General features: G+C 40.9%; 1 protein-coding gene and 1 pseudogene across 3 annotated transcripts in view; one reads left to right on the top strand and one right to left on the bottom strand.

Moving 5' to 3' along the window:
• Positions 1-4850, top strand: part of cabin1 (calcineurin binding protein 1) — a 49383-nt gene extending 44533 nt beyond the window's left edge. For all 3 annotated transcript variants that reach the window (XM_088335502.1, XM_088335501.1, XM_088335500.1), the window contains one exon: positions 644-4850. In XM_088335502.1, coding sequence (XP_088191628.1) covers positions 644-787 — 144 coding nt within the window. In that variant the 3' untranslated portion in view covers positions 788-4850. The remainder of the gene's footprint in view (positions 1-643) is intronic.
• A 21809-nt stretch (positions 4851-26659) lies between these two features.
• Positions 26660-26793, bottom strand: LOC148365084 (U2 spliceosomal RNA; annotated as a pseudogene).
• Positions 26794-27385: the final 592 nt, after the last annotated feature.

The following is a 27385-nucleotide window of genomic DNA, read 5'->3' as shown; positions in this document are numbered from 1 at the left end:
GATGACTAGCTCATCTATGATTTTTTTTTTATGGTTTTAACCGTTTGCTACCTGCTACACTTAAACAGGTCACTGTGTACTATGTATTAGTGCAAGGATTATGTATCAATTATGTACATTTATTTTGGACCATGCAAAAAATTAAGGTACACTTTTCAAATGGTAAATTGCAACGGGAACAGCCTCCCACAACTGAAAATGTAAGGTACATATTACGGTCATTTTACCCAAAAACTATATGGGAAGAGATTTGTCTCAAATATTAACACATTAGGTTTTTCGTAGCCACAAATATATGCGCAATTTCAAGATCTAAAAATCACATGTCTTGATAAATGCAAACGGCAGATTAAACATTGCATATGTAAATTGAGTATGTATTTTATTGACCTGGAAAAACACATGTGTAAATATTTTTGGGACGAAGCTCTCCCCATACTGCCTACACATAGACATGCAGCACTAAATGACAACACACATGCACACACACACACAGCATTCTTATTTAATGGTACTGGAGAAATTGGAAAACTGGCTTTAAAATATTTCAAAAGTGCTTGAATTTGTCCAGTAAAGGAATGTACAAACCCTGGCTTTAGATTTTGCAAAGACCCTGTCTGACCCTCTTTTTCTACCTGCGTAGAATGTCATCCTGTCGTCCCAGTCGGCCGCCACCGTCAAAAAAGACACGCTAAGCCAGCCATCCCTGGAGGTGCAGGAGACGTCCAGCCAGGAGTCGTCTTTAGAGAGCGAGTCGGACGAGGAGGACGAATACATGGACATCTGAGCCTTGCCTCGCCCCCCATGTGGACAACATTATTCGATGTCCTTCGAATCGAACTAAGGTTCATGTACGAGCACGCTTGCTGTTCTTACAAGTGACACACGGGGCTTGGCATTAACAAGTCGAGTTGAAGGTGGCATTCTACTCGAAGTCCCCATTAAAATACAAATCAATATTGAAAAATCTAAGAAAAAAAGCCAAAAATACTTGTGATTTATACTGCCTTTAAATGATACACTCTCCAGCAGCCTTTCATGAACAGTGGCGTTCTGTAGGCAATCATGGTAACACATCGCCTCTCTCTATTTTCCCAATTGTAGAGGGATTTTAGTCCAAAACAATCGATACAACTGAACTTCGCAGTGATTCTCTGAAATACCACAAAAGTAAGCCAGGTAACACTAGTGATCTTAAAGACACACTTAACTAGTTTGAGGCAAGTTTGCTGACCTGGTGAATGCTAGGGTTAGGGTAGACAATATTATCTGTATCAAGCCAATATCAAGTATCCTGAAATAATGTTAAAATAAATGTAAATTGTTCCTAAAAATCATGGAATCTTGCGAATTCCAGGCTTATTGAACTCTACAGTTTCTGTGCATAAATTTGTCTCATAAAGTGTTAGTCCCTTACTATGCAGAGTCATTGCGGTAGATTTTTACATTTTAGCTGAAAGTGAGTTTGCATAAAGTTGCAAACTTGCATTAAATATTTAGACAATACACAAAGCACGAACGTTTATTCGCATGACACATATCATTAGCATGTTATTTCAAAACTACTCTTCTACACTAAATGACACAAATACGGAGTATGTGAAACGGCAAAGAACTCATGGTCCATATGGCCAAAAATGTAGAGAAAATGGTCAACAATTGATCATTTTTGTGTTCCAATGACAACAGTAGCTGCTTTAAGAGTCACAATTGCTGACTCAGTGGTTTAATAATTGCTTGCAGAACTTATACATGAACAAAAGCATATTGAATCAATACTAGCAATTATACTTCAGTTAGAATTTGAAATAAGTATTTTTTTTATCCCTCAAAGATTGTGTGTTGCTTATGCTACTTAAGAGGCAACAATGATGACAATCAAGCCTCCAATACAGATGTCCCCTACGATACCAAAGTTGTCCTCATAATTAAGTTTAGTAGCAACCTTTATTTCAATATTTTTTTTAAGGAGGCTCAAAGGTCAGTACAAAACTTCTCAGACTGCGGCCGAGGGGCCATTTGCGGCTTTTTGCTACTAATTTTCAGAAGGCTGCTACATTTACTGTAAGTGATCCAATTTATTCTGTAAAATTGCAAATTTTCTCTAGTCAATATTATAGAAAGCTATTATATTTGGAAAAACAGAACCAAACCGTTAAATGTTTGCCTGGCGAAGTACAGACAAAAGGTCTTAGGACGTCATCCTACAGTTTTACTGTAAGTGACCCAAGGAGGAAAAAAGTTTGGACATCTGTTTTAAGGATATATTAATAGCATTACTCGTTATAGCCAGTCACTCTGTTAGTGCTCTCAATCATTGGTTGGCTGCATCTGAGCCTAAATGATCGGCCTGTCGAATAAATAAAAATGCATGTACTGATACCTGTCAAATTCCCAAATATTGGTGCTAATAATCTGCCCGCCCGATAATCAATCGACCTCTAGTGTATACATGAATAAATTTCGGTGTATGAAAAACATGGGACAACTACTCCTTACTTTCTTAGCCGCCCGGTAACGGTGAATGTTTTAAATTGTCCATGTGTCAAAAAAGCGTGCTAGTACATGAACCCTAAGATGAATTATTAGGATGTCATATTGAATCCCCAAAGCAGATTCGGTGGCACACCCAAGCAGAGCCCAGCAATGGTTATGCATCATCACTTTCGCTTTTGTCCATGTCTTGGGATAAGGTTGAGGGGACACATTTCAATGAACAGTATGAGGGACATAAGGACAGTCACCGCACAACGCCCAAACCTGTAGCACATGGGAAATGTTTACATTGGGTTCAGCTGATTTTGTACGATGTTGCAGGACTTTCGAGATTTTGTCTCAGGAGTGCATCTGTAGCTGTGAGCTTCTCACTAGGAAGACGCTCGTCACCAGCAATGACGTGAATGATTTTAAAAGAAGATGTACTGTACATATCATAATCCAAATATCTTTGGCAGCAGTTTTTGTGTGCGAAGGTGCAGTTTGTTGTGGATTTGTGCCATCTGGCGGGGAACTAATCATTTTTAAAACTCATTAGATGGAGCCAAATGGTTTTTTGTTCACTCTTTCTGCCTGACTTGCACTCATTAGACCAGGAATGTCAAGATACGGTTTGGCTCTGGGGCCAGATCCAGACTTCCTGTTTTCGGGCAGACTGGATCAGTAAAAAATGTCAACTCCAGCTTTTTCAACATTATGCTTTATCATTCAGCCTACATTTATAACCTATCCTGCTTATCATACTCACACATGACAAAGGATCTTTTATAAACGCATTTATTTACATACAATAGGGAAAATGTCTTCGTTTTTGGCACTGAATGTGTTAACAGGTTTATTTTAACAGTTAACACCTAAACCATCTCACCACGCCATACTAGTTTAACACTGCCTTCTCTAGCTGCTAGAAAGAACATTTTGTAAAAAAAAATCAACTCGCCTCTTTATCCACATATTACAAAACGGATGGCGGGCCGAATTAAATCGTCCAACATTGCCAGATCTGGCCCACAGGCTGTATTTTTGACATGGCTGCATTTAGCCACTACATGGCTATTTATTATGGAGGGCCAATCCTGCCACATGTAGAAATAAATACCTACAAATACATACCCTAAAAAGGAACACTAATCAAGTAAAAACTAAATATGACATAAATGCAATTCATTGATTTTATTATTTATTTTGCCCTGTATATCTTGTTTTGCTGTGTATTTTGCCACAAGAAAATGTTATAAGCAGGCGACCCAGATGCCTGAGCTTGTTACCTATTGGTTAATCAGTAATAAAGAAAGGCATTGGAGTTGATAAGTGCACTCGTTAATCAACCAATAGGTGAAAGCGCCGCCAGGTTGACCCGCCACTTCGTATTGCATAGCATTTTGTTTTGACAAAATACTTGTCAAAATAAATGACCAAATTAAAAAAAAAAGCAGTAAATTAATAACTAAATGCATAAATAAATACATTCCATTTATGTCATATTAGGGTGCCTTCATTTATATAGCATCTACTTTTAGGTATATATACATTTATTTCTTGACAAGGCAGGGTTGGCCCTCCATAACCTTTTAGGCTAAGTGTGGACCCTCTTAGTCCCAGTTAGTGCTTCAAATTAGTTTTTTTTGTATTCTATGAGTTCCCCAAAAGATGGTACTTAAACCTAAGCACTGTCCTTTTAGTTGTCTAACTCAACATGCATGCAGAGGTGGTGTCTTAAAATGGCGTTGCATTTTCACTGGTCAAAATTGTCTCTACTCTGATGTTACTCAGTGAAGACAAAAGAATGTTTTTTAAAACTGTTTTCTATCTGAATATTGCTATCTGCTGGGTATTTTTTTAAGGTATACTAAAAACTGAATATGACTAGTCTCGGTAAGAACATATTTGGTATTGACGTGATATATTTTTCTGTTTTGTCCGCTGACTTTTTGGAAATTTGGTGAAAAGAACTATCTGGCCTCTGTCCATCATGGATGTCTAACCAAAATGATAATGGACTCTGCTCTCTCAAATGCATCCAAATATCACATGACGTGGGGCGATACCACCCGTGGTGAGTTTGAGGCCTGTCAGAGAGTTGGAAAAACCAGTGGTGCCATAATGCATGCTGACGTGTGACATCTTTGTCAACTCTTGTCATGTGTATGAAATCAACTGAATGGCATTTTACTGCATGTCAAAGCACTTCCTTTGTATGTTGTTGATGTTTTCACTTGTAAAAAAAACAAAACGCTTCCAATTTACAGTATTAAACATTATTGCTACTGTTTGCCCATGTATCACTCTACTCTCAATGTATTTATTTGACCAAATACTCTTAGGCGCATGATAAAAAATGTCCCCCCCACTGAGCTTTGTGTATCTGATCTGAGACCTTTATCATAGCATCATTGCTCCTTTTTTTCCTCACTGCCCTCCAGGCATTCAAAGTCACTATACTTTTCACTCGAATTCTACAAATTTTGCGATAAATAAAATATGATACTAGAATACAGTTTACCATACAAATGTGACATGCATGTTATTTTTCCGATGATTTGAACCGAGTGGTGGGTCAGGCAAGCATGTGGTATTGCCTGTTTAATTATGTTAAAAAATTTGTTTAATCCGGACTTTCTGTTCTCAGTCGGGCATTTAACTGTACTGTATGTGATACCTTTTATAGAATTTAACTACATCAAGTAGTGAAAAGGAATGTGACTATGGTACTTAAAAATTGGCAGTGAGACCCAACAATTTGTAGGAATAAGAAATCACTAATTCTGGATTTGTATTCTCTTTTAAAATATATAAATAAAGTCTCCCCCTTGCCCCATTTTGGCAATGGTATCCGTTTTTTTACTATGATAAATATTTTAGAATAAAATTAAAGTACAATGGAATTGAATCAAGCATTTGCCTGAAAGACGCCAACATAAATAAAAAAATTGAAAACATGATGGCAATATTTCTTTTCAGAATAGATGAAGAAAAATGATTAAAATAAAGAATAAATATCTTTAAATCAAGTCAAGTCAAATTTATTTATATAGCCCTTAATCACAAAAATGTCTCAAAGGACTGCACAGGATTACAGTTACAAAATTACACAATTACCTGATCTTAAACCAGCATGCGGGCAAGGAAAAACTCAAAAACCTCAGTGTGAGGAGAAAAGAGAAACCTTGAGAAAGGACCTCACATGTGGTAATCCCCCTTCCAGGATTGACCAGGGTGAATTACAATTAGCATTACTGTACACATAATAGTAAACATTAGGTAAGATGTTGAAAATGTCCGGAAAGTGCATGACATCAACGACGCCCCCAGCAGGCAAACCAGTCCAGAAAGTCTATGACGGCCACGACGCTGCCTCCCGTCTCTGCCAGCTGGTAAATGCAGGGGTTGACATGCTGCAGGTCAGACGCCGGTCCGCTGACCCATCCCAAATCATCCTTCTCCTTCGTATCAGCCAGGCAGGCGTCGGAAAAAGACAGGACAAAACAGAATATGAGGTGGGCATCAATCATACGCTTTGGAATAGAAGTGTGTCTTAAGCCTCGATTTAAAAACTTCCGTTGAGGTTGCAGATCTTATCTCCAGAGGCAGGGCGTTCCATAACACCGGGGCCCGGATGGAGAACGCTCTCGGCCCGCAGACTTCTTGGCTCTCGGAGTCACAAGTAGACCGGCATTTTCCGAGCGCAGACTCCGTGCAGGAACATAGGGGGAAATCAAATCGGAGAGATAAGAGGGTGCAAGCCCATGCAAACATTTATATGTTAATAAAGAGAACCTTAAAGTCACATCTTAAGTGGACTGGGAGCCAGTGCAAGTTGGCCAATACAGGAGTAATATGCTCAAACTTTTTGGTCTTAGTCAAAAGTCTAGCTGCCGCATTCTGAACCAGCTGCAAACTTTTGATGCTAGACATCGGGAGACCAGAAAGCAATACATTACAGTAATCAAGCCGAGAAGTAATAAACCCATGAATTAAAATCTCTGCATCTGATTGGGACAGCATCGAACGAATCTTCGCAATATTAAGGATGTGGTAGAAAGCTATTCTAGTAATATTTTTCACGTGTAACTGAAACGACAGATTAGGATCAAATATAACACCTAGATTTTTGACCGAGTCACTATGGGTGATATTACATTTGTCTAGGTTCAGGGTAGTGTTTGAAAACAACTGACGACAGTGAGCTGGACCAATAATCAACATTTCAGTTTTTTCTGGGTTAAGGCGTAAAAAATTATTTGACATCCATCTTTGAATCTCAGTAAGGCAAGCCTCCAGATTTCTAAAACTTAAATGTCCAGTTTTTTCCAGTGGCACATACAGTTGAGTGTCATCTGCATAGCAATGGAAACTAATATTATACTTGCGGATAATGTCACCAAGCGGAATCATATAAATAAAAGAAGGGGGCCAAGTACAGAGCCTTGAGGAACACTACAAGGGACGTTAGATTGTTTAGAGGTCAGATTGCCATAGTTAACACATTGCATCCTGTCTGACAGGTAGGACCTAAACCACGAGAGTACAGTTCCTGAGATACCAATGCGTTCTAGACGAACCAATAATATGTTGTGGTCGACCGTATCAAAAGCAGCGCTGTGATCCAGCAGCAGTAACATTGATGAGGCACCAGAATCTATTGTTAAAAGGAGATCATTGGTTACTTTAGCCTGGGCTGTCTCAGTAGAGTGATTTGCCCTAAATGCTGACTGGACAGTTTCAAAAAGGTTATTTTCTGACATGAAGTCATTTAGCTGCTTTGCAACGACCTTTTCAAGTAATTTCGCAAAAAATGGCAGATTTGACACTGGCCTATAATTACCTAGGCTTTCTGGGTCAAGGTTAGGTCGCTTAAGCGTGGGTTTTATGACGGCAGACTTGAAGGCTACAGGAACAATACCCGAGGATAGCGATATATTAATAATATTTAAAACTTAAATGAGAAAAAAATTGCTTTCAACTGGGCCAATGTGTATTATTTAGTCTTGTGTTTTTATGTTGCATAACATGATGCTCACCTAAAGCAGAAGATGGCAACCCAAAATGCTTTAACAGCCATATTGGACCATAAAAGAAAATGGAGCTGTATTTAAGACTTACTGCACAAGCAATGTGTGTGTGTGTGTGTGTGTGTGTGTGTGTGTGTGTGTGTGTGTGTGTGTGTGTGTGTGTGTGTGTGTGTGTGTGTGTGTGTGTGTGTGTGTGTGTGTGTGTGTGTTTTATCTGCACCGCTTAACCTCAGTAGGGTTGCGGGAGCGCTGGAGCCCATCCCAGCTATCTTGGGACAGTGGGCAGGGGACACCCTGAACTGGTTGCCAGCTAGTCGCAGGTAACACAGAGACAGACAACTCACTCGCTCATTCACACCTAGGGCCAATTTGGACCGGGCAATTAACCTGACATGCATGATTTTGGAATGTGGGAGGAAACCTATGTCAGCACGGTGAGAACATGCAAACTCTACACAGGAAGGCTAACCACGCACTATATATATATATATATATATATATATATATATATATATATATATATATATATATACACACACTAAGTGGACTGTATTTGTGCAGCGCTTTAACCAATCAGAAGACCTATAAAGCATTTTACAATGTACTTCACACTTTACCCATTCACACACACAGCCAGAAGCAGCTATGTAAGGCACCAACTTTCGGAATTAGGGGTTCAGTGTCTTATTTTGTAGGTGTAACGGGTGTAATAATAACTTTTATTTTATTGAAATTCCTGCTAAAATATGTGTATAGTTTTTGGTAAATGTCCTGCAATGCTGAGTCCAACAGTGCCATCTGCTGGTATGGGGTGGGGTTTGGTTTTGGCTTCTAACATGTGACCAGGAGGCGGGGTTTTGTCAGTTTAACCAGAGTACTACAAAGAGATCAAAGAGATCAAACCCAGCAGAAAAAGCTAATGTTGTGACTCATCCATTTGCAGAACTGTAATAATAAAAACCTCATCATCCAGTCCAGCGTGAATGTGGATCTTTGGTGGGACACGTACAACGCGGTTACATTGGTGCCGTGACCCGTGACTTCTATCAAACTCGCCGAACCGAGGACTGTCCTACCTGCCACATGAGCTCACAGTATTTGAAATTTTAGTTACATGAGCGATATTGTTTAGCTCATTACAGTGCAGTGTCACAGTGATACGAAGGCTGCTGATTTATTTTGTGATTTTGACTTACTTACATTTTTTTCTGTTAATCTTTGAAACATGTTTAATCAGAGCAATGTGTTAGCTCCACAATTTGACACACCTATTCACTTTGGCAGGGGCAGGGGCATGTTTACCCCCATCCCCTCTGATAATAGTTCTACCCCAGGTGGTGCGACACATAGAGTAGAGGCAAGTTCCAGTGTGAGCACCCATAATGCAGCTGACCAACATGCTAGCCTACCTTCACCTCAGGTCAGACCCACATCTACGCCAAATTCCGCGAGTGAAATTTCTGAGGGTTTAGCTGATCACATGACAAATATTATTCAGGAGATAGGACATAAATTGGCTGATAGCATATTCTCAAATATACAGTCACATAATATAGTAGCTCCTAACGCTGCTGCCACACAAGATGAAGCAAACAGATTGAGTCAGGTGGTAACGCAGAGAAAGGTTAAGGAACCGCCGTCATTTATTGGGGATGGCTCAGACTCAATAACAATACATGAGTGGGAAGATCTAATGAGGACATTTATAAAAAGGAGTGATGTGAAACTTGAAGAGCAAGCAGAGGAAATCCTTATACATTTGAGAGGAAAAGCTAAAGATGTAGTTAGGTTTAGCATTAGAAACAGTAATATAGACGTCTATACCCGCCCTGACATGATTTATAGTCTTCTCAGGAAATACTTTAGCTGTACCAAGTACTCTGCTGTCCCTTTAGCTGACTTTTATTCAACTTTGCCCAAAGACCAGGAAGACCCCTATGACTACTGGCTGAGACTAAACAGAGCAGCTGACCTTGCCTCTGAGTGCTTGAGAGAGCAGGGCAAAACATTTGACAACCCTGAAATAGAGGTTACTCGCATATTTATTAGGAACTGCCCATGCAAGGAACTGGCACTCACTTACAGATCAAAAACCATCGAAAAGTGGTCAGCATGTGAGGTACTAGAGGTGCTGAATGAATACCACGCTGAGAAGAGCTACAAAGCAGATTCCCTACAACAACCTGCGAATAGAGCGGAAATTGCCGTACACAAAGCTGAGGTGAACCATGGTCCAACCCTCGTGCACGAGCCACCTCAGACTTCGAGCCCACAGTATGTCTCTCTAACGGACGTTATTAGTATGTTGGAGAAAGTTCTGATACGTGTTACCTCGAACCAGTTTCAAGAGAGAGGGGGAGCTCCAACCAGGCGACCTGGAGCCAGAATAAATGGTTTCACTGCCAAGCCATGTATCATTTGCAAAGAAGTCGAACACAGTGCTCTCTCTCATTGCCGAGACAAAAACCTTTGCTTTCACTGCCATGCCCCAGGGCATTCTCGACGTGATTGTCCAGTGACGAAAGTTGTCCCGCTGCCTCAGGGAAACTAACTGATCTGCGCTTAGGGGAGAACAGTGCAGATCAACTGAGTATACCTCCCACCACTAATGTGAAGCCTGACATGCAAGACAATAAATCAATTTATGAGTTGTATAGCAACAAGATACCTCCATCGAAGAAGCTGATCTTTCAGGGGTTTCAGAGAATAGCGGAGACTGACGAACTGTTTTACACACCTGTACTTGTGCAAGAAGGCCCCACTTTCAGAGCGCTGTTGGACAGCGGGTCGATGGCTTGTACAGTAAGTGAGGACACAGCTAAGTACCTCCTGCAGCAATTCCCTGATATGATGAGTTACACGGCCGATGATTATGTCATTGTAGGCTGCGGTGGACACCAAGTTTCTCCCAGAGATATGTACGACATTCACGTCACAGTTTACGGGTGCCAAATGATAATACCAGTAATGGTGGTGCCAGGCCAGACAGAACAGATGATCCTTGGCAGCAATGCCATCAAATATATTTTGACTCAATTGAAAAGTACTGATGGCTATTGGAGATTAGTTTCCACTCCTGACAACGGTCTGTCCGATAACCACAGTCAATTCCTGTCAATGCTTTCCAACACAGAGAGATGGAGAGGTGATTGCATTCCAGACAAGGTAGGGACAGTAAAGATCAAGAGTTGCGTGACGCTGAATCCACGGACCGAGTACGTTATTTGGGGCAAGTTACCTGAGTTGGCCGGGGCATCAGCGGGCAGCACAGTGGTCGTTGAGCCAACCCAATCTAAGGCTGCGCCCAGACAAGTCCTTGTCGGACGAGTTGTTACTCCACTCTGGGGAGATGGATGGGTGCCTGTTAAAGTCTTTAATCCCACGGACAGAGTTGTGGTGCTGAGAAGAAACAGGAAAATTGCAGATGTGTCTCCTTGTATCGCAGCGGAAGACCTGCCCAATGCAGAGGAGGTCAAGTGCAACGTGCAGAGTGTACAGAGCAAAGAGGTCCGACCCAGGTCAGAAGAGGACATGATGCGTGCATTGGAAGCTCTGGGACTGCAAGACATTGACCTGAAGTCATGTGAGGTTTCGCTGCAGTGTAAAGACAAGCTCCTTCATATCATCGAACAATTCGAGTCAATCTTTTCTCGCCATAAGATGGACTGTGGAGAGGCCAAAGAGTTTGTACATCGTATCCACCTTGTTGATGATAAGCCGTTCCGTCTACCCTACAGACGTATACCACCAAGTCAGTATGAAAAACTGAGGACGACTCTGAACGAGATGGAAGAGAAAGGAATTATTCAGAAGTCGACTAGCGACTATGCATCTGCGCTTGTTCTAATATGGAAGCGGAATGGAGAACTAAGGGTATGTACTGATTTCAGAAGGCTTAATGCAAGAACCATAAAGGATGCCTACCCACTACCGCATCAAGCTGATGCTTTGGCCGCACTTGGGGGAAATGCCTTTTTCTCCACAATGGATCTGACGTCAGGCTACTACAATGTCCCCTTGCACCCTGACGACAAAAAGTACACGGCATTCTCCTCACCATTCGGCCTTCACGAGTACAACCGGCTCCCTCAGGGACTTTGCAACAGCCCAGCAACATTTATGAGGATGATGATGTCAATATTTGGTGATCAGAATTTCATGAGCCTATTATGTTACCTCGACGATCTGATGGTGTTTGCCCCCACAGAGGAAGTTGCACTCCAACGCCTGCAGATGGTGTTTACTCGCCTTAAGGAACACAACCTCAAGCTCGCACCCAAAAAGTGTTTTTTCCTCAGACGGACTGTGAAATTTCTTGGGCATGTCATCAGTGAGGATGGAATTCGGACTGACCCCGAGAAAGTGAGAGCGATAAATGACGTACAAGTCACTGATCTAATGGAGTCGGATGGCAAGACGCCATGCCCTAGTAAAATCAGATCTTTTCTAGGCATGGTGATGTATTTCCAAAGCTTCATTGAAGCATGTTCTGCGAAGGCAAAACCTCTGTTCAGGCTCACATCTGAATCTGGTGACAAGCATAAGCGCAAGAGAGCCCGCAAGAAAGGTCAAGTGAAGCTGACGCCTGCAGATTGGTCCGATGCATGCCAGAACGCCTTTGAAACACTGAAGCACGACCTCGTGACAGGTGTCACTCTGGCCCACCCAGATTTTGATGCGCCGTTTATTCTGGCTGTCGACGCATCCTTTGATGGGATTGGAGCAGTCCTGTCACAGCTGCCACCTGGTGGAAAAGTAGCCAGACCAGTCGCCTTTGCAAGTAAGACGCTCTCTCGCTCCCAGCTCAACTACCCTGCACACAGGCTCGAATTTCTTGCCTTGAAATGGGCGGTATGTGATAAATTCAGCCATTGGTTGAAAGGAAGACACTTTACCACGTGGACCGACAATAACCCACTTACATACATTTTGACCAAACCAAGACTTGATGCGTGTGAACAGCGGTGGGTAGCGAAGCTAGCTGCATACAATTTTGACCTGAAGTACATTCCCGGACCAAAGAACATCGTAGCCGACGCTCTGAGCCGTGAGCCATTTGTACGGTCATGTGTGGGTCATCGCCTTGTTACCGAGCCCTATACTTCGCTCTTGGACCAAGTCAACAGGGTGAACAACAGTACTGTGCAAGAGGTGTTCAGAGTATCCAACAATTGTCACGCTGTTGTAGACGAGAGTGCTGGGACATCAGACGAGTCAGTAAAAAGGGCAATTCCATCAGGCTCCAATGGTTCTGTGACATCAGAAGAGGTTGCTGCTGTCTTCAGTGCTCAGTCCACTGGTGGCGTGGGTCAAGTGATGGGAACAGACGCCAACTTCAATCTTCTGCAGAAGGGAGATCAGTCAACGGCACTCCCACAGAGTCAGCTTGTTGGTTTACAAGAACAGGACAACACAATAAGCAGGACCATGTACTTTGTGCATAGACACAAGAGACCTACCAGGCGTGAGAGAGCTGTCGAGTCGCCTAGTGTGATGAAACTACTGAAGCATTGGAGCAGACTCACCATACAGAATGGCATGCTCTACAAAATAAGGAAAGATCCTCACATGGCCAAGAAAATCTTCCAGTTTGTGGTGCCTGATTCATTGAAACAGAAAGTCCTTCAAGGTTTACATGACTCAGCAGGTCACCAAGGCCAGAACCGTACTTTGTCTCTGGTGCGGCAACGATTCTTCTGGAATGGCATGGAACGTGATGTTGTGAATTATGTCAAATCCTGTCAGCGCTGTGTAGTAGGGAAAACACCGGAACCACACAACCGTGCACCACTCAAGAACATAGTCACCTCTGAGCCTATGGAGTTGGTCTGTATAGACTTTTGGACTGCTGAGCAAGAGAACAAGTCTGTAGATGTCCTGGTCGTAACTGATCATTTCTCCAAGATGGCGCACGCCTTCCCTTGCAGGAATCAAACCGCCAAACAAGTTGCTCGCCGTCTGTGGCAGGATTTCTTCCTTGTCTATGGTTTCCCACGGCGTATCCACTCTGATCAGGGAGCTAATTTTGAGAGCAAACTGATCAAAGAGCTTCTAGAGATGGCAGGGGTGCAGAAATCCCATACCACTCCGTACCACCCCATGGGAAATGGCATCGCAGAACGATTCAACCGAACATTGGGAGATATGATCAGAACCCTTCCCCCTCAGCCCAAAGCAAAGTGGCCACAAATGCTGCAGCAGCTCACATTCTGCTATAACTGCACAGAGCATGAGACAACAGGGTTTGCACCGTTTTACCTAGTGTTTGGTAGGATCCCTCGTCTCCCTGTCGATGTCATGTTTCAACATGCTAATACCAATGATGCTGTTGTCAGCTACTCTGACTTTGTACGCCATCTGAAGAAAGATCTACATGAAGCTGCTCAGATTGTACAGAGGAATACTCTCAGAGAACAGACTCGTCATGCCAAGCTGTACAACCGTAGGGCCAAAGGATCACCTCTCGTCGTGGGAGACCGGGTGTTGATCGCCAATAGAGGTGTCCCGGGGAAACGCAAAGTTGCAGACAAGTGGGAGTCAACCCCGTATGAAGTCATATCAGTCAAGCCTGATCTCAATGTCTACAGAGTCAAGGATTGTCTGACGGGCAAAGAGAAGGTAGTTCACAGGAATTTGCTGCTCTCTGTTAGCTTCTTGCCCTGTGAGGATGATCTGGCCAGCGAATCTGAACACTCAGAGTCTGACGCTGCTATGCATGGAAGTGATGTATGCCCTGATTTACCTGACGCGGTTGAAGACAGTGATGTCCGTACAGTAAACTGGGTGATACAGGCAGGTGAAGAGCAAGTTCATCCAGAGGTAGAGGATAACTCACTAGACAGCAGATCTGATGCCCAGTCCGACTCTCGCAGTGTTGATACATCCAGCCGAGGAAGTCAGCACATCCCCGAACAAGATGTTGACCATACTTCAAGTGACAATACGGAAAGCCCATCACAGTGCTCTGAAAACATGATCCCTTTGGGTATGGGTCTCCCAGACGAGACCCCATTGAACACTGACCATCTGGACGCAGACTCCCCTGATACTGACTGTTTAGACTTGACTGCCCCAGACCTTCAAGCTCAGGTTATTTGTGCTCAACCTAACCGTTATGGTCTTAGGGTCCGCCAGTCCATCAGGCCTCCTAGTCGTCTTATTTGTCAGATGAATGACCATGTGGTAGGTGACAATCATCTGTCCGCAATATCTGCAAGTTCCTAGTTTAAGTTCAGTAGAGATGCACTTTCAGTTTGAGTAACAAAGCTTGAGTAAGAAACAAGAATTGTGCCTATGTGAGCACTTACAACTACAGGAACAATGTTTGATATTTCAGAGATGTAACAGGCATCTTTGAGTCTGTGCTTAGTTAGGAGTTTGCTCGCCTCCTTTCTTTTCACACTCCTTTTTGGGAGAGTTTTAGAACTGACATGCACTTCAGTTTGTTCCTTGTAATACTGTACCAGTTTTCGTGTCCTCTTTTTCATCAGTATTTGCCTTTTTGGCATGTGATTTTTTTTCTTTTTAGTGTAGCACTCCCATATTTAGCAGAATTTCAGGGGGGTGTATGTAACGGGTGTAATAATAACTTTTATTTTATTGAAATTCCTGCTAAAATATGTGTATAGTTTTTGGTAAATGTCCTGCAATGCTGAGTCCAACAGTGCCATCTGCTGGTATGGGGTGGGGTTTGGTTTTGGCTTCTAACATGTGACCAGGAGGTGGGGTTTTGTCAGTTTAACCAGAGTACTACAAAGAGATCAAAGAGATCAAACCCAGCAGAAAAAGCTAATGTTGTGACTCATCCATTTGCAGAACTGTAATAATAAAAACCTCATCATCCAGTCCAGCGTGAATGTGGATCTTTGGTGGGACACGTACAACGCGGTTACATAGGCATTTCGGTATTTAACTCGGAGAAGCCGTGAATTGTCATTTATTACAATTACTTGTTTGAAAATTTGTGCTCATTATGTAATGTATTTAATAAATAAAATGTAATATCTGCATTTACATGTATATGTCGTAAAATGTATGATGTTGGAATGAATCAATATGCCTTACAAATAGATAAGGAAGAAATACTGTTATCAATCAATTATCTGCTCCGCTTATCCTCAGTAGGGTCGCGGGGATGCTGGAGACCATCCCAGCTATCCTCGGGCAGTGGGCAGGGGACACCCTGAACTGGTTGCCAGCCAAATGCAGGGCACACAGGGACAGACAATTCGCTCGCTCATTCACACCTAGGGACCATTTGGACCGGCCAATCCACCTGACATGCATGTTTTTGGAATGTGGGAGGAAACCGGAGTGTCCGGAGGAAACCCACACAAGCACGGAGAGAACATGCAAACTCCACACAGGAAGGTTTGATTTCACCACCTCAGAACTATGCCGCACACGCGCTAACCACTGTGTCGCCGTTCTGGCATTTTTTCTGTTAAGTTACTATTTAGATATATGTTAGATTTTAGTTTATGAACCACAAATGTATTTGTCTAGTTATAGTACAGTTAATTCATTTTTCGGATTAATTGAACTGCAGTACAGTTATATTTATTTCTTGCAAGAGTATCATTGGACAAAAACATTGGCAATTAAAAAAAGACTGACTTGCATTGAGTCAGGGCGTTTACGATTGTATTAGATCTTAATATTTTTCGTTTAAAAGTACTTGATTTATTTAAGCGTGCAGTGAGAATTATTGTGAGCATTCAATTCCACTAATAAAACCCCTTTTTTAAATGCTCGACTGCTCTTGATTCTCCATTTTTTTAATTTATAGATCACTTTGACATGGCTCATTTTGTAAGTATGCTGAAAGTGTGAGCACCCCTGCAACTCACAATACAGTGACATCAAATCTTAGATAGTGTCCCTTTAAGTGAGTAACATTTTTAGCCAGTGGGGTAATCATATATACGTATAGTTTTGGCGCATGTTTCACTGTAATGCACTACTCTCCAGTCTCCCGAAGTCCAGAATAAAGAGTCTTCAGCTGGTACAAAATGCTGCAGCGAGGCCTTTAACTAGGACAAAAAAGTCTGATCACATCACGCCGATTTTTGGCTACACTGCATCGGCTCCCTGTTAGCCTAAGATGTGATTTCAAGGTTCTCTTATTATTATACAAAATCATACATGGACTTGCTCCCTCATATCTTTCAGATCTGATTTCCCCCTGTGTTCCGGTCCGAAGCCTTCGTTCTGAAAGCGCCGGTCTACTGGTGATCCCAAGAGCCAAGAAATGTTCCGCAGGTTCGAGAGCGTTCTCCATCCGGGCACCGGTGCTGTGGTATGCTCTTCCCCCTGAGATCTGATCTGCAATCTCAGTGGAAATGTTTAAATCTAAGCTTAAAGCACACTTCTACTCTAAAGCATATGAATAACCTATACTTTTAGTGGACAATATCACTGTATTATTTGTTATTGCAACATCCTTTGCTGTCTGGTAATCCTGAAAGGGGGATACCACATGTGCGGTCCCTTCTCAAGGTTTCTTCATTTTCCTCATGTTGAGGTTTTTGAGTTTTTCCTTGCCCTCATGTTGTTTCCAGATCAGGGGATGATGTAATAATAGTCTAAAATAATAGTCTGTGCAATAACCTGAGCAGCCCTTTGAGACTCTTTGTGATTAAGGGCTAAACAAATAAAAATGACTATCCTGACCATCTGAGCACCTCCCGTTCCTCACTTAATAACCGTTTTGTGAAAAGCCAAATAATCACCCCATCACATAACCCCACAGTCTCCGCAATCGATTTTCTCCTCTCCCTCTGCAAGTGGCGACTACTTTTGTAAAAACAAAGTTGTGTTTTTCCTGCAAAGACCACCCCGCGTACCACTTTGTTGCTCAAAGGGTTAGTACGGCCGGGTGCGAAGTCTGTGACACGAGGGAAGTCATTAGTCTTCATTAGCAACTTCCAGCACTTTCTTATGAAGTGGCTGTGAAGTTGTCATTTGCCCCAGTGAGACGCCGGCTTTGTTTTCTTACGCGGGGGACCAAATGTGAATGTAGCCGGCCCCGGATAGCACGCTAGCTTTGGGGCCCTCACTTTTAAACAGTGTTGGGCACGTCACTCCGAAAAAGTAGGTAGTTATAGTTACTTACTACTTCTTACAAAAAGTCATTGAGTTAGTAACTGAAATACTCTATAGTAAAAGTAACTCGTTACCAGGGAAAGTAACAATTTCCGTCACTTTAAAAAAGTTGTTATTTTTCATAGAATATGACATTTTCTGAGCAGTTTTTAAATCAGTTTAATAGAGAAGAACTGACAGGTAGTTGAGTTATAGAAACTTGTAATATTTATTCCACCTCACCAGCAACAGATATAACCTAGACTTGAAGTGCAACAATTATAAACATATCATAGATATACATATGATAACTATATCATAAAATAATAATCAGCAGTAAACTTTATATAGTGATTTTAATAAATTAAATGAAAAAAAAACGAAAAAGGAAACAAAAGGAAAACAGAATAAACTTGACCTTTTTATATACAGTAAAACACTTTAACACTGCCAAACACAGGGGGTAAAGTTGAAATATTCAAATATCTCCCAAAAAAACATAAAATACAGAACAATGTTAAACTATTTCATGTCAACAACACAGAATCCCCCAAAATGCATATTGACCAATCATAAGACAAAAAAGGCGTCTCTGAGAGAACCACCTGTTGATTGGTGAGGAGCCGAATCCCTCCGTTAACTTTCAAGAACCAATTCTTAGAGACGTTTCGTTTGCGAACAAGACGAGTCAGTTGCCGTGGAATCCATCAATGACAATAGCGCTGGGGCTTTTAAATATCTAACTCACAGTTTTCGCCAAGAGGTCCTCATTTGCCTTTTCTTTTGGCACATTAGTAAACACTGTATTTGTAATTGCTATCGAACTACATGGTAGCCATTATTTTGAATGGTGGCATGATCCGAAAGAGGTGGTGTACACAACATAATGGAGAGCCGAAAAACGGGCCACTGAACTCAGTGTCAGGTTTATCTCAAACGACTGCACAGGGCACAATTAAAAAATCCCCCAATCTGAAAACTACACGCAGGAAAGGAAAACAAAAAAAGCAGAAAAGTATTTTTAGATTAGCAGCAACAGTATGCATGCATGAATAAACAAATATATTGTAAATCTCTCTTTTTTTATATAGCTTTTTTATGCATGGGAGGTAAGAAGACCATCTCAGTTATTCATGTTTTTAATAACTTTTCAAAATTGGAATTATTCATATTCTAAATTCCACAGTTTAACTTTTGGCCCGAGATAACGGCCTTAACTACTTAAATACCTAGTATGCAAAAATAGCCGTATTGACGTACTGTAAGGCCATTCTCGCACACAATATTATTTCAAAATCCGGTATTTTTCCGTTAATGTTTCCTACAAATTCATCAGATGTTGATAACGCCATTATCACATGAGAAATCTGTAAACAGTAAGGCTACTATCGCACTGAAAAATGATTTAATTGATTATCCCCTTGATAGCAATTGTTTCGACAAACTCATGATGTAATATTGATACTATTTAATTGGTAATAAAAAAAATAACCACTAAAAAAGTGCAACTGTTGTTTGCAAAATGTAACAGTTTTTAGCCTTTTTCTCTAAAACAATTATTTTCAGTAATGCCATTTTCACACGAGGTAAACGATTTAATTTAAAAATCAGAACTTTTCATAAAAATGACTTAGACACTCTCTTTTTTTTGGACCAACTCACAATTTATGGCGGGCTGGAGGAAATCATCCAACGGGCCGGGTTCAGCCCGCGGGACTTATGGTTGACATGCCTGGTTGATGTGTACAAACTCATCCAAGTAGCCACTTAGGCATCAAAAGGGCATACTGAATGGCTAATGTGAGCGAAAGGTGTGAAATTTCTCGTCAGTCCACTCCGGGGGCCCTTTATTGGGCTGCTGGAGAGCCGTCTGATCCTGGCCGGGCTGTATATTGGCAGCTGTTAACAGGGAAGCACAGGGGGATTCCGAGCACTTAAAGCAAATGGCCGAAAGGCCGGCAACAGGGAGGCGGAACCACAGCGGCAGAGGCCTTCGGATACAGAGGACGGATCCTGTCATATGTAGAAATATATTTAAAAATAAATAAATATCTTGAAATACATGCCAAATAAATAAATGAACACATAGGAAATCACGTAATACCCAAATGCATTAATTTTGTCATTCATTTTGTCATTTATTTATTTTAGTATTCATTTATTTCTGTTTTTATTTTGTTATTTATTTATTTAGGATGCATTTGGCGAGAATTTGAGCATCGGCTCAATGTGTGTTGTGTGACTAATGTTGCTCATATTGAACATCTTTAAAGATTCACTGTAAAATTTGTGAATACAAGCTTTATTAATGTATCAGATGTGTTTATAAAAACACATTTGGTAAATTCATAAAGGTTTTTTACATAGAATCTTTAAAGATGTTCGATATGAGCACCATTGGTCACATAAAACATCAAGCCGATAGGGACATTTTTGCCAAACGCGTCCTAGCGTTGCATTATCACTATCACTCCTGTTATGTCGAAGTGTCCTTGGGCAAGACACTGAATCCCTAATGCCCCGAAAGAGCAGATCATAGAATATGAAATTTTCTGAGCAGTTTTTAAATCAGTTTAATAGAGAAGAACTGACATGGCCGCTATTGGTGTGTGAGTGTGTGTATGAATGGCTAAGTGTGAAGGACATTGGCAAGCGCTTTGGGAGGTCTTCATTGACTTGAAAAGCGCTATATAAATGCAGACCATTTACCATTTATCACTGACTTCTGTTATTCGTGCTTTACTGTTTTGTGCCATGTCAAAGAAAGCTGTCTACGGAGCATTCAACTTTGAAAGAGCAACAGTCAATGATGAGACATACCTTCACATGCTGTTAAACTAGTTCATGGATTGATTGAGAAAGAGCCTGGTGACCTAATTTTCCAACAGGATGGGGCACCAACACACATCAGGGTTTGACAGTTTCTGAACACAACACTACCGGACAGATGGATTGGACAGTCCAGGCAAAATGATATCAATCTCATGTCCTGGCCACCCAGATCTTACACTATGGGATTTACTTTGTGGGGATTTGTGAAAGGATTGGTTTATGTGCCCCCTGTTTCAAGAGATGTAGTTGAGCTAAAGGCAAACATTGCTGATGCTGGGATGCATTTGGCGAGAATTTGAGCTCAATGTGTGTTGTGTGACTAATGTTGCTCATATTGAACATCTTTAAAGACTCAGTGTAAAATTGGAGATTACAAGCTTTATAAATTTACCAGATGTGTTTCGGGACTCTTAAAGCCTCAGTGTGTGATAACTGACAACTAAATGGTATTGATTGTCTAATGTGAACGAAAACCAGAGCCACATAGCACAGTGTAGCCAGACAAACATTTGGCGACCACTAGGTAGGGATTCCAATATATAAAAGAAATACAAATTCCTCACCCAATAAATTTTTATAAAAATTAACGTTCATATGATAGTTCATGTATTTTGGCTTGATATTTAAATGATTATTTTTTGTTTTTTTGCTGAATTTAAGTTTTTTTGTACAACTAGGAGGCACTACATATTACACTCTGTCCCCTTTAATAGTTTTTGAGATATTCAACTTCCAAATGTGCCCAGTACTTTTGAAACAACCTGTATTTTGTTGTGTATTTTGTCAAAATTGTATTCAAATCTGGGGGCACAAGCGCAATGATCAACTCCAATGCCCTTTTTTGTTACTGATCGACAAATAGGTGAAAAGCTCGGGCAACTGGGCCACCTCCTAGTTGAACCACATTTATTTTGTTGTGACCAAATCCACGAGAAAATACATGACAAAACAAATGACAAAATAAATGCTGAATTAAATAAATGACAAAATGCATTCATATATGAATACATTTCATTTATGTCATATATTTAGGTTTTACATGATTTGTTTCTTATTATTTAATGATTTTTATAAGGCATAAATTCATTTATTTTCTACATATGAGTTTTTTTTAGATATTTTTGAATGCAATCTTACACAAAACACTGTTGCTTACGGGGTTATTAATTGTGCGTTTGTTATGGAATTTACTACATGTTTAGTGTACCCGTTTTCCATGCTTTACTGATTTCATATTGTTTGTTTTTCTTAAAAATAATTAAATGAATACTTCAAATGAGCAAAAACTATCTGCTAGTTGAACAACAAAATGTTTTACTAGATTCTAACTTTTGAATATTATTTTCTAGTAAAATGAACAAATAATTAAAACCAGCAAAATGAAGTGCAAGATCTGTATTTGTATTAATTTATTTTATTATTATTTTTTGTACTGCAAAATCTTAATTAGTTTCGACAAAGTCATTGAATCTGTTTCCCTGTACTACCTCAGGAACACATAGTTACGATATAAAAAGAAAAAACATACCCCTCTGCTGCCACCTACTGATATGGATGAATGTTACATTTACTCGAATGCTCAATGGAAAAAGGCAAATATGTTGAGTTATGGCATGTTTTTTTTTCACAAAGATAACAATTCCTGCGGCACACTAGACAAGGTCTCATGGCACACTTGTGAGTTTCCCCTCAGGCCTTAAGGCGGGTGCGAGAGCTGTAAGTAAACAACAATGATTCCACGTTAGGCAGTGTGAAGAAGTGTGCAGATGAATTGCGGTGAAAGTCCATTTACCTTTGACAAGAACCCCTAAACAGTGAGATGGAGCAACGACCCCTGACTTGTCAGAAAAGAAGGTTCCCGTGCAGCTTCGTGAAAAGTGAGGAGAGCAACACGCAACCTGCGATTAATAACTCCTCTACAACAATTGCTTTCACAGGAAGATAAAGACACATCACGCTTCTTCAAGTCCAATGTTGTGTGAGAAAAGAGTGTTGAGGTTGACGAGGAGGGGCGATCGGTAAAAAAAAAACAGAATTTATGGGCTTTAAAATGATTGCATTTTAAGCTGCACCATTGCAAAGTGTTTTCTGTTTTTCTTTTTAATTCCTCATCGACCTGGCGCGGGAAAAGCGAATCAATACTTTCACGCGGGATTTTTAGGAGCCCTGAAACCTTTTGCAATATGCAGAGACAGAATCTCTTCTAGAGCAGTGTTTCTCAATCATTGTGCTGTAAAACTTCGTATGGTGTGCGGCTGTCAAAAGGAAAGAACATTTATACTATTGTATAATATGTATACTATTTAGCAAATTTTATTTTTATTATCTGTCAACTATATTAACGCAGGGCAAATTAAAGTATATATATTTAAATATATTTTACATTGTTTCTTGAGTAAAGTGTGGAATGAGTAAAAATGCTAGGCTAGCTTATCTAGCAGAAGGTAGACAATTTTTCTCATTTCCCCTCATTTCAGTTTTTTTTAACCAAGATAAGAAAATTGTACATGAAATAAGAAATGTATCTGCCATCTGTTACATAAGAAAATTTTGCTTTTTTTAAGTATATGTGTGTGTGTGTGTGTATATACAGTATATATATATATATATATATATATATATATATATATATATATATATATATATATATATATATATATGGAGAGAGAGAGAGAGAGAGAGAGAGAGAGAGAGAGAGAGAGAGAGAGAGAGAGAGAGAGAGGCTGAGAGGTTGGGGGTCTCTGCGGCATAGTTCTGGGATCATGGAATTCAATCCAGCTACCAGCCTTCCTGTCCAGAGTTTGCATGTTCTCCCCGTGTTTGCGTGGGTTTACTCCGGGCACTCCAGTTTCCTCCCACATTACAAAAACATGCATGTCATGTCAACTGGCCGATTTGAATTGTCCCTAGGTGTGAATGAGCGAGTGATACTTGCAAACTCCCGACTTACTCACTAAAAAGGCCTCGCGTATTTGTCGAGTCCTCTAAGAAATGTATATTTTATTTTTCAGCTCCCAAGGCAATTATGTCACAGTTGTAGCCATGTATATATTGTAAATCCATGATTCTGGCAAGTCAGGTACAAGCATAACTTTGAAACAGACAAGCCGTGGCAATGGACCCCACTTTTGGAACAGGAAACAAACAAGTATGGTACTTTGTTGTTTTTTTGAATGCCATAAATTAAAGTATCCCTTATTTACCCCTCAAAAATGATCCTATGGGTTGTTGTTCTTCAAAATGTTTAAAATAAAGAAAGTTGTATAATTGTCGTGTTCCAACTATGCCTCATAAAACATGTTTATGACATGATACCATTAGTACTTTTATTTCTTTTCCCCACTAATTTTCAACCCTACTCATGGAAGAGTATATGTACTAGTAGGTCATTTACCCAATGTCATATTAAAAATGCCTAAATTACATGTAGTTGGGTAATGAAGTCGCTCTAGCTAGCTTACGCCACCACAGTATTTAATTCATTAATTCTATGTTTCCAATTCGTCTTACCAATTTAAATGTTAAGAAATAGTTTACATTTGATTTTAATAGATCATTTACTCTTGTTTTTAATTTTAAACAGGCAGTATGCCTCAAAATTCATTTTATGAAAGAAGTGTACTTTCTCTCAAAAGAAGGAACCAAAACACTGCTCTAACGTGCATTAATTGCAGAGTTCTCCATACAGTTAGTGTGGTGGCTTTTGTAGAAGGTGTTAAGCAAAGGCTCTGTATGTATGCGGACCAGGATAACAATGAGGAAGTTAAGAGGAAGTCATATGACAATGCAAAAAAAAAAAAAAAAAAATAGTGACTTGATAGACGTCAAAATCAATTCAAATGTACTTTTTGTGACCTGTATTAACATGCTACCAAACGATCGGAGACAGGGCCCTCGACTTTAGTGTCCGTCCCATTGAGGACCGACTTGGGCTTGTGGTGCTAACTGGTTGCTAATTGCTGGCCTTTCACCGCATGCAGAAATGAAGCCCTTGCAGGGAAAGTAGCCTAATGAGATTATCAGTCAGAGTCTAGACAGCCCCAATACACACACAGCAGCACTGCTGCTGGAGGGAGAGGACGCCCTCAGGTAAAAAACACCTGAGGACAGACTCTTATCATCACGCTGTTATGGGTTTACACCGACGTTCCCCTCCCAGTCTTTGATGGACTAGTTGAAGGATACTTGCTTTTAGTTGAATTTAGGCCTCACATTTTCATACTCACTAGGCTAGATTTTAGACCATTTCAAAGAATTTAGAAAATTTGAACACTTTCAAAGGGCATTCACTGGACTCAATCTGAGGCTTGACGAGTGGTCCGGTTTTTCTGAAGAAAGTTTGCACCATTTTTGTTTTTGAGGGGGAGGGTTTTGCAAATCTGGCATGTTATCTGTTGCCTGTGCAGTTTTGGAAGCATTACTGGTACTAGTTGTCGAGATTGCTGATTCGGGGCACCTGCGAATGCCCCGTTTGCGCCAACAGCCCTGAGCGCTGATTGGCTCATTGACTCTTTTTAAACCCCCGGCTTCCAAAAGGAAGCTGTCAGACCGTCCTGCGAACCTACGCTTTTGCTAGGCAAGCACCGTACCCTCCGACAATCTCCTGCTCTGTTTTCTCCTGCCTGTTACCCGTTGTCGACCTGTTTCTCGACCCGTTTATGCCCTGCTCTTCTGTCCCGGCCATCGACCTGTTTTGCCCTGTTCCCTGCCTGATACTTTTTGCCGACCTTTTTTCTGGACTCGATTACCGCCCTTGCTCCCCTGTCCCGGCTACCGACCAGCTTTCCTGCCACCCACGACTAGCATCGCTCGACTCGGAAATGCCACGTCCGCGTTCCTGCCATCATCCACCCGTGTCCGACGATCATCAGATCGTGGAAGCAAGCACTGCTCTCTATTTCAATAAAACTGAGTTTAACGAACGCTATTGGGTCCTGTCTCAGTTTCTGGCCTGTGACACTAGTTACTTCATTTAAACAATAATTCAGTTATCCCCCCAGTAGTGTAGTGTGCTTACTCTATCCAGTTACAAGTTATCATATATTCTTGCATAGAACCAGACACCCTTAAACTGCTTTAGAATAGCCTCATAATGGATGAAATACATTAACTGTGTACACCAGTCTGTGCAGGCAGAGAACCCTCCATATTTCTTGACTTGTACAATACTGAGAGCTTAAAAATGAACATTTAGCCAAGACAGTCCACATCTATTTTGTCGATGGGCTTCATACCACCCAATGATGTCCCTCTCCATTTCTGGGTACTGTCTTAGATGTTTTACCCCAGTCTTGATGTGTTGCCAAAGTTCTTTTGCACATAAAGAGATCAATATTCAGCACACGTTTACAATAAATTCTGTGCTCACGTTTGCCCCCTTGATTTCCCGTTCGTTTGTTATTGTATAAGCCACACACCCTGCCCATGTGCTGCCTACCATTGCTACTGGCGACACGCAACAAAATATTCCTATTATTTTCAGTAATATCTTTTATAGATGTGATTTTGGCTTATATGCGAGTATATGTGGTAGAGAGAACACCCACATTGATAGAATTTAAGCGTCCGCATACTTTACGCTTTAGACAACGCCACCATAACTGTACTCAAATGTAGTCTTTAGGTAAATATACACCTTCAAGGATTGCCACAACCAGATCGAGGGATGTATGTGACAACACAACGCTAAGAGTACTCAACAATCAGAGGACACTATATTTAATGATCTGCATTTATAAAATAGCGGAGTAACATAGTAACACACCAAGTAATAGATAGATAGATAGATAGATAGATAGATAGATAGATACTTTATTCATCCCCGTAGGGAAATTCACACTATATATATATATATATATATAATATATAATATCGACAGTAGGGTTACAGATTTTATTAATCGCGCATACGAAGATAAGAAATTGCGTTCCTTTGTAATGCATTAGTCCCAACACTGGGGGGGGGATTTTTTAAGGGTTATTGTTCTACTTTCTTTATTCATTATCCATTATCTGTTATCGGTCAGTTCATAATACGCCACAAAGCCTAGGAGCCGGGACTCTTACTCTCAGCACTGGCAGGGGTTTTGGGGTTTTTAAGGGTTATATTCTATCTTCGTTATTCATTATCCGTTATCGGTCAGTTCATAATACGCTGCAAAGCCTAGGAGCCGGGACACTTACTCTCAGCCAAAAGGCCAAGCTAGGGTCCTAGCCCTAAAGCCTTGCTGCGATCATTGCGAATGCACCGTTCCCGGAGGTACTGCAATACCGGGCCGATGCGTGGAGTGGACAGAGCAAGCTCTTATTCCATCTCCGGATTGCAAAAATCAAAGATCATGGCTACTACACTTGATCTTCATAGACAGTACACAATCTTATAACCACAGCACTGGCTATGAAACTAAGTTTTGAAGAGAATTTCGAAAGTAGAATAATAAGAACCATATAATTATTAACATAAACAATGATGGCCTCCTTCAAACTCCTGGGTGCGTACATATCCAACAATCGATCCTGGTTGAGGTAAAGAAGGCCTAGTAGCAACTCCTGAGAGTGCTTAGGAAACACAACCTGTCACAGTAACTGCTCGTATCCTTCTACAGAGCCACAGTGGAGAACATTCTGGTATAGAACATTGTGCTGTGGTAAGCTGGGAGCATAGCATCAGACAGAAATACAGACAGAATATTACCAAAACAGCTTTTTCATCTTCGCAACAATGCTAAAATTTGCCCTATACTGTCCCAGTCGGATGCGGAGATTATAATTCATGCATTTGTTACCTCCCGTCTCGATTACTGTAATGTACTACTCTCCGGTCTCCCGAAGTCCAAAATCAAGAGCCTGCAGCTGGTACAAAATGCTGCAGCGAGGCTTTTAACTAAGACAAGAAAGTTTGATCACATTACCCCGATTTTAGCTAACCTGCATTGACTCTCTGTTAGCTTAAGATGTGATTTT

Source organism: Urocampus carinirostris, chromosome 5 (genome assembly GCF_059441175.1).
Source record: "Urocampus carinirostris isolate Australia breed hairy pipefish chromosome 5, RoL_Ucar_1.0, whole genome shotgun sequence".
NCBI classification, from domain to species: Eukaryota; Metazoa; Chordata; class Actinopteri; order Syngnathiformes; family Syngnathidae; genus Urocampus; species Urocampus carinirostris.
This window is presented reverse-complemented; position numbering and strand designations above follow the sequence as displayed.